The sequence below is a fragment of the Austrofundulus limnaeus genome, unplaced genomic scaffold, assembly GCF_001266775.1.
Source record: "Austrofundulus limnaeus strain Quisiro unplaced genomic scaffold, Austrofundulus_limnaeus-1.0 Scaffold117, whole genome shotgun sequence".
Taxonomy (NCBI): Eukaryota; Metazoa; Chordata; class Actinopteri; order Cyprinodontiformes; family Rivulidae; genus Austrofundulus; species Austrofundulus limnaeus.
The window spans coordinates 573,426-582,105 of record NW_013952519.1 but is presented as its reverse complement, the minus strand read 5'-3'; the positions used below and the strand labels follow the sequence as shown (position 1 = coordinate 582,105).

General features: G+C 39.1%; 1 protein-coding gene across 1 annotated transcript in view; it reads left to right on the top strand.

The window, feature by feature from the left end:
- fras1 (Fraser extracellular matrix complex subunit 1) overlaps positions 1 to 8,680 on the top strand; it is a gene marked incomplete in the record, with an annotated part of 260,581 nt that overhangs the window by 174,284 nt on the left and 77,617 nt on the right. The window contains 3 exon segments of the mRNA XM_014014601.1: positions 900 to 1,037; positions 1,122 to 1,262; positions 8,068 to 8,338. Of these exon segments, the coding sequence (XP_013870055.1) occupies positions 900 to 1,037; positions 1,122 to 1,262; positions 8,068 to 8,338 (550 nt within the window).

Here is an 8,680-nt window from a genome sequence, read left to right as displayed (position 1 = left end):
ATATATATGTATAAACAGCTACTGAAATAAAAACAGCAAAAAGGTAGCAATGCTAAACTTAAAACCCAAAACGATAATAAGCTAAAAACATGCTGAAAGGTAAATGACCACAAAAGTGGTTAAAACATAATTTGAGCTAAATTATATTTTCATTTAAGCTAAATTGTTGCTAAAAGCTTCAATTAGAAGAACAGTAGCTAAAAGCAAAAAGTTAAAATAACAAAAAAGTAGCCAAAATTTGCAACTAGCAAAATGTTAGGTAAAAGCTACAATTTGTTAAATCGGTTAGAAGCTAAAATTAACAAAGTAAGTTTAAAGCTAAAGCACCAATAACCAAATATTAGCTGAAAGGTAAAATCAAAATGGTGGCTAAAAATAAAAGTAACTAAACGGTAGCTTAACGCCTCACTTAGCAAATATTAGCTTAATCATCCTATTAGCAAGATGGCACCTAAAAGCTAAAAGTAGCAAACTAAAGTCAGTAAATGTTTTTAAGGATGGAGCTGCTGCTTTTTACAACAAATGTTCAATAAGAATCAATAAGTTTAGTGGATTAAAGAAGGATTCAGTGTTTCTGCCGATGGAAACTGGAAGGAAAACAAGTCCTTTCAGAGCGAGTTTTGCTTCGTTTACAAAGACTGTAGAGAAAAATGATGAGGAGAGTTCAGCTAATGATGCAAAAACTATTATTTTCTGCAACAACTCGACTGTTCTGAGTCATTTACCACAAAAACAATGAGACAGGAACAGAGGCAGGGAATTTTTGTTTAACGTGCAGAATTTTCTCTGTTGTCTAAATATTTTCTTTTCTTTCTTTTTTTTTTTACAGTTCTCTCCACCTCACCCACGTTATTACAACCTGTAGTATTTTAAATTTCTTGTGTACTTGGTGTTTTCAGCCTGTGACGATCACTGCGTGACGTGTCAGGGTCCGGGACGCTGCCTGGACTGTCGGTCTCCGTACTCCGTCCTGCAGGGCCAGTGTGTCCTCCGGTGTGGCAGGAACTACTTCCTGGAAGCCTCTAAAGTCTGTAAACGTAAGAAGGTTTTAAAAATGTTTTTATTGTTGAAGGAAAAGTTGAAATGATTCTGATTTGAAGCGTCTTTAACTAAACCTGCAGCCTGCTCGTCTGACTGCGCGCTCTGCGACGGCGTGGGACGCTGCAGCGTTTGTAATGATCAGACCTTCCTGATGGAGGGCTACTGCACCCCCGACTGTGGACCCGGGTACTATGGTGATCTGAAGACCAGGACCTGCCATGGTAAGAACTGTAGTGTCCAAAGAGTGGGGGCCTTGTCTCAGGAATGCACAGATGTGAGGCCTCTGAGTTTCCAGCTTTAGAGCTCGGCACATATTACCATTTTAGGAAAGAAGAACGCTTAAGGTATACCGTGACAAGATTTATGGTACATCTGTGAAAACCTACAAAGAGCCTTGTACGCCCCCTGCTCTTCACCTTCGTCTTCATTTCTCTACTTGGAAGATTCATTTGGCTTGGAGACCACAATTTGGTTTTTTAGGCTGTAATCTCCTGAACTGCAAAATAAAGGTCCTTGCTGTTCAACCAGCCTGTGTTTTCAGAGTCCTTTCAACAGAAGACGTGGTATTTTTTACACCTCAGAACCAACCTGCTTTATGAAAATCTGCTGTTTTCTAAAAGTCCCCCAAGTTCTGATCAAACTGAAGAAAACTCCTTTAACCTCGTTTTACCGACCGGTAAACCGAGAGCTTTGCCTCCGGACAAGACCATGGTCTCAGATTTGGAGGCACTGATCCTCATCCCGGCCGCTTCACACTTGGCTGTGAACCGCTCCAGTGAGAGCTGGAGATCAGGATCTGATGAAGCCAACAGGACCACATCACCCACAAAAAGCAGAGATGTGATCCTGAGGTCACCAAAAAGGATCCCCTCAACACCTCGGCTGGACAGAATCGGTGACAAAGGGCAGCCTTTGCGGAGTCCAACTCTCACCGGAAATAAGTCCGACTTACTACCGGCAATGTGGACCAAGCTCTGTCACAGGTCATACAGGGACCTAACAGCCCGTATCAATGGGTCTGGTACCCCATACCCCCAGAGTACCCCCCAAAGGAGTCCCTGAGGGACACGGTCGAACGCCTTCTCCAAGTCCACAAAACACATGTAGACTGGCTGAACTCCCATGCACCCTCCAGGACCCTGTTGAGGGTGTAGAGCTGGTCCAGTGTTCCACGACCAGGAAGTAAACCACACTGCTCTTCCTGAATCTGAGGTTCGACTATCCGACGGACCCTCCTCACCAGAACCCCTGAATAGACCTTACCAGGGAGGCTCAGAAGTGTGATCCCCCTGTAGTTGGAACACACTCTTTTTAAATGGGGGACCACCACCCCGGTCTGCCAGTCCAGGGGAACTGCCCCCGACGTCCACAAGATGTTGTAGAGTCCCGTAATAGTATAACAGTGATACTAATAATATTATTAGTACTGCTAGTAATAATATAGTAGTTCTAATATTAATAGTAGCAGTAACTTTTGCTAATATAGTTATCAAACTTATAGTATTATTACTAATATTAATCCTAGTACTAAGTATAATTACTATTAATGCTACTAGTTCTATTATACTAATAGTAACGCTACTAGAACCATTACTAATACTATTACTATTACTAGTCGTATTGTATTAATAGTACTGCTAATAGTGCTAACACTAATAATACTATTCATATTACTAATACTACTAGTTCTGTGATACCAATAGAGTTACTACAAGTACTAATCCTATTACGTGTATTAATACTACTAGTAATAAAGTAGTAGTGCTAATTGAACTAGTGTAGCACTTGTACTGATGCGGTTATAATACTAATATTACAAGTATTATTACTACTTTTACTAATACAACTAGCACTATTACTGATACAAGCACTAATACTACTAGCATAATTTCTAATACTATTGCTAAAGCTAGTAATCCTTTTATATTAATAGTATTATATATAGTTTTAATATTACTAGAACTACTAATATAGTAAGAAAACTATTAGTACTCTTAACTTATACTATTGCTAAAACTATTGATTTTACTACTAATACTAGTAGTACTAGTAATAGTGCTATTAGTACTGGATCTACTGTTAGTATTGTTAACTGTGTATTTGTTAGTACCAGTATTAATAGTGATATTACTACAGTAGTACACAGACAAATGTGTTCATGTGAATGTTTTTAAGTAAAACTTCATATTTTAAACTCGTCTCTTGGGTCAGAATGAAATGTTTTTGCCGTTCAGATACAAAAACTGTACAAGTGGAGCTGTGAATATTATGGGATAGAGGAGCTTTTTAAAGATAATTAAAGAGAAGCTGAAGACGTGAATCAGCTCCATCATCATCATCTTCAGTTGAAGTTTCTAAACAAGATGTTTTTCATCAGTTCCCACATTTCTTACCTGCAGAATGAATGAAATAATGAGTCCTCCAGGAGCCACACCTGTACTGCTCCTCGTTAGAGACGTCTAATTAACTCAGCTGTTTGTTTAAGGCCTGAGTCACACTACAAGATAGTCAGGCCGATTTTTGTCCTTCCGACAATCTTAAGGAAGTCCAGATTATCGTGATGGCTCTAAAGATAATCTGAGCAGATATTCCTGCTGTGGGTGGTGAGTTAAGACTGATCTAGTCGGCTCGGAAGGAGGTCGGGACCGCTCCGACCTCAAATCGGGGATATTCAACATGTTGGATTTTTTGGCCCGATATGACAGTGGCTGTGTCCAAAACGACAGGCCGGGTCCTCCGGAGGACCCAGACTACCCGGTCGCGGCGGGCCGGGTCCTTGGTAGACTGGGAAGACCGGAAAAAGAGGCTGTGAATTTGGACGGTCTAGCCTCCCCTCCAACCCGGCGTACATCATGTCACCTAGCAACAGTGACGACGCTAAACAAGCAAACTTAAATCAAAATTAGAAAAATATCAATACATTAGCATTATTAATATCACAAAACTATAAAATTAACTTAAAGGTATCGTTTGAAGAACTAAATGACCCGCTGTAGGTTCATGTTTATTTCACGTTTTTTTATGACAAAAAAATAACATTTAAAAACATGTCTATACAAATGATAAAAGTATTAGAATTACAACCGCTAATTTTTTTTTATTTTTATATTACCGTATTTTTATTTAAAATGTATTCTTTTCTCTCGCTTCGTCCGCCATTACTAGCATAAAAACTAGCATAAAAAAATCTCCGGTCGGGCCGCAATGCATTATGGGATATGCTGGGCCGGGAAGGATCCATCAGACCAGTCCTTCGATTCGGGCCAAAGGAAGGACGTATTTGTCGGCCGCATCGGAGGAGTCTTCGGTTTTGGACGTCCTTCGTTGCGGCGCTGTGACGTATGCGGCCGACAAATTCGGCCTTCGGAGGACCCGGCCTGTCGTTTTGGACACAGCCAGCGTGTGTAGTGTTCACCTGAGCTCTCAGCCTGTTGAATGAGACGTGTAGCCAATCAGAAAGAGAGGTGACGTAAACACAGAGGGGATTCCAAAATACGGAAGACAAAAAACTGTCATGACTCAGCAGAAAGTCTGCTGGATGTTAAAAGTCCTATGGTATTGTTTTTCCTCTGGTAAAAATAGTCCACAAACGATGAACATTGTTTCTTCCTTGTTGCAAATGTTTATTTACTCTGAACTCACGTCTCTCTGGAGGTCACGTGAGGTTTTTCCTCGGACATCTGAATTCTCGCGAGATTTCAGGAAGTCTCGCGTGATTTCACACCTGACATCTGAATCATGAATGAAATATGTTTGTGTGTGGTGTGTTGTCTCTTGCCATGTGTGTGTGTGTACACCACACACTGTAGGACCAAACCTGGTAGATCCATGATTTTCTATCCTCATGTGTGGGCTCTGTCAATCTTTGAAAATCGTCCGACTGTTTTAAAATCTTGTAGTGTGACTCAGGCCTTAAATTAATTAATTCAGCTGTTTGTTTAAGTTAATTAATTCAGCTGTTTGTTTAAGTTAGCAGCAAAAGTTTCAGTTAAACAAACACACACAAACAAACATCCTCCAAACTAAATATTTGAGTTGTTGGTTTTATTCCTCGGCCTCTCAGGATCCACCGTCTTACATAACATCAGCATTAAGGCTCTGTGATTAAGTGAAAGTGGATCTGCTCTTCAATAATGCAGATGACCAGAAGATGCCACATGATGGAAAGCCCCGGTGGTTTGTTGCTAGGCAACAGGAAGGCTCACAAAGCTTTCAGACGTTTTTTTTTTTTTTTGTTTTGTTTTTTGTTTTTTTCACGAACAGTAAAATCCCACCGCCGAGTCCGGAGAGGATCCGTTGGTTAAATCTTAATGTCCACTCAAGGCTGCAGCTCTCCATCCTTCACTGTTTCTGCAACCAAATAAAATTAAAAATATATAAGATAAACTTCAAAGACCTCTCAGAAATGATGATTTTATTTTGAAATCTTGCCTGAAGCTGAAAAAAAAACTGAACAATGATGGTTCTTAGTTGTGGAGTTTCAGCAGCCTGGGGTTTTAAAGGGAACCCCGACACGCTGTAACATTAGACATTATTTAATAAACATTTACTTCAACAATAAAAACAAGACTGTTGAATGACTGTAGTCTGGTTATAAATTAAAATAAATATATTTATATTGTCTCACAGACCTTGTTAGTTACACCACAAAGCCTTCTGGGTAAATGGTGTGGTTGGAGGATAACAGAGCTAGTTAATAGAACCTTTCCATATTTCACAGATGGAGATAATGCTTCCAAATGTTGCTGGAACAGTTGGCTAATATTAGCTCCTGAGCTAATGCTAAGCTAATGACTTTAGCTTCTTAGCTAATATGACTTTTAATGTAATGTTATGCTGCGTTCCAGTTGTCCTCGGAGGTCGTAGCTTCGAGCCTCCGAGTTCTATTTTTCAACTGGAACGCACCCTGAAGTCGTAGTTTCGAGTCGAGAGGTCGGCGCGTCCAAACCATACCCGAGCAGCCCGAGCATGCGTTACGCCATCATTTCAACATGGCTGCTGCGCGCATGTTTCTGTACGCTAACGGCTAATGTTGAGCTGTAATCAAACGTACACAAGCACCATCCCCATTATTTAACAGACAGAAAGTAAGAAGAGAGGAGGCAGAATAAAAACGAGTCTAATTAGTTTATTTTCCCTTTTTATAATGTATTTGTTTAATATATGTAGCATACTAGCATGCTTGTCGGAGCTAACCGCTAACGTTGCTAGTCTTGCATGTAAACAAACGCGGCTTTGACGTAATATAAAATAAACAACATAGAACAGACGTACTTGTAGTGCTTTATATTGATAGTTAAAATATGTGTTATAACATTGTTTGTCCACTCAAAATACCTCGTAGAGCACTATTATTGTACGTTTTATTGTTGCAGAGCAAAATAATGGAAACGCTTTTTCCAATGTTTGAAACTGGAACTCTGTCAGCTCGGAACTGACGTCAGTCCGGCTTCAGAATTTCGAGTTCCGATACAACTGGAACGCAGCATTAGCTCCAACGCTAATACATCTATGGTATTAATTCCTATGATAACAAATTAGGCATTAGCTTCCGAGCTAATATAAGTATGACTTTAGCTTCTTAGCTAATATATGGCGTTAGCCCCAGAGATAGCAAATATATATATAAATACATACATAAATAAATATATATATATATATATATATATATATATATATATATTCGATGGTCTAAGCTTCAGAGCTAAAAGATATAATGTTAGCTCCAAGGCTAATGTATACATTGGGGAAAATAGTATTTGAAACACTGCTGATTTAGCAAATTGTCCCACCAACAAAGAATGGAGAGGTCTGAATTTGTTACCGTAGGTACACTTTAACTGTGACAGAATCTAGAAAAAAACTTTACAGAAAATCACAGAAATCAAATAATTAATTTGCATTTCATTGTGATACAAAATGAAACTTTATTGTCACTAATTATAGCTTTTTAGCCATAACTCTTCTCAACTGGAAGTCGTCATCTTCATCCCCAAAATGCATTGTGTCAGTAACAAAATAGTGATGTACTTAAATGAAAAATATAATAAACAAATTGTTTAGTAATTCAGAGTTCTCCGACCTTTTTAGAGTAGAGAAATAATAAATACTACGGTCAACGTATGAAAGAAAGATTTCTTTCTTTGAAGGAAAAAAAACTACATTCCTGCAGTTGGATCACTGTAAGTATTTACTGAAAACCACTGCAGCCGTTCTTGTAAAATATTTCACAGATGGAGTTAATGCTTCTGAAAGTTGTTGGAACAGACGGTTAAAATCAGCTGATGAGTGGAGCTTCCTGTTAATTGGTTCTCATTAATAACAACAACAACAACAAAAAAAGAATAAACGAAGCCTGCAGAGCTGCAGTCATTGACTTGAACATTTTTATTCTGTTATCTTGAAAAATTGGTGTGAACCTAAAAAAAAATAAAAAATAAAAACGTCGCGAGGCCTCCGGGTGAAAAGCTGTGAAAGAATTTCTGAAATGTGACAAAGTGTTATTCAAACAGAGAAATATATTATTCTGCTCCCTTTGAGATTAATGCCCTTTTTTCTGAAATAATAATTATTTTTAGCCTAAAGGCCTAAATTAATTCATGAGTCAATCAAATAAAAAGCAAAGAAAGCCTTTTAGCTTTTTTTTCTTTCCTGCCGACAGAAAAAAAGTCCAACATTAAATCGTACACTTGTCCTCATTTGTAAGTATAATTATACGTCTGAAAGTTTGACGTTTAGAGGAGATTATAACGAGATTACAGCCTTTAAAAAGTTCACCGACAAAGTTCAGCCAGGTCCAATGAAAGCTGATCCTCACACAGGCTCCGCCCACTTATAGATTTATTTAAATTCACATTTTTGTCCTGTTTAAAGCTTCAAACTGGTGCTCCTACAAAATAAAAGAATAATTAAATATACTGATGATAGTTTAAAGACTTTTATTTTATGATTCATGAGATGTAAAAAAGTGAAGACGTAGGAAGAAGGAAGTTGTCCCATCAAAATAAAGTTTTTATTTTCCCTCAGTCAACACCGTCAGTCCTGTCCTGCACGTTAACGGGTCCCTGCTGGTCCCTCTCGGTGGTTCTGTCCCGCTGCTGCCCGTCCTGCTGCAGGTGAAGGACCGGGACAGTCCGTCCCAGCGGCTGCTCTTCCAGCTCGTCCACCGTCCCACCAACGGGCAGGTGGTCCTGTCCACGGGGACGGGCCTGCAGGAGCTGGGCACTGACGACACTTTCACCTGGGCCGACCTGGATCAGGGTCGGGTCCACTTCAGACACCTGCAGGACAAGTCCAGGTGAGAGGGTTTTACTTTTATAAGTGTCTAAATACATTTAGGCTCCGCCCCTTCAGTCCCAGCTGTGTAGTTTATATTTTTATTTGTTTTTGAATTCAGTTTCTATAAACTGAGAGATTAAAACAACATCTCTGCATGTCTAACAGCTGCTCTGCTTCTGTTTCACCCCTTCAAAATAAAACAGATGAACACATTCATCCCTTCAAAATAAAGTAGATGAATAAATTCATCCCTTCACAATAAAGCAGATGAACAAATTCATCCCTTCAAAATAAAGCAGATGAACACATTCATCCCTTCAAAATAAAGCAGATGAACACATTCATCCCTTCAAAATAAAGC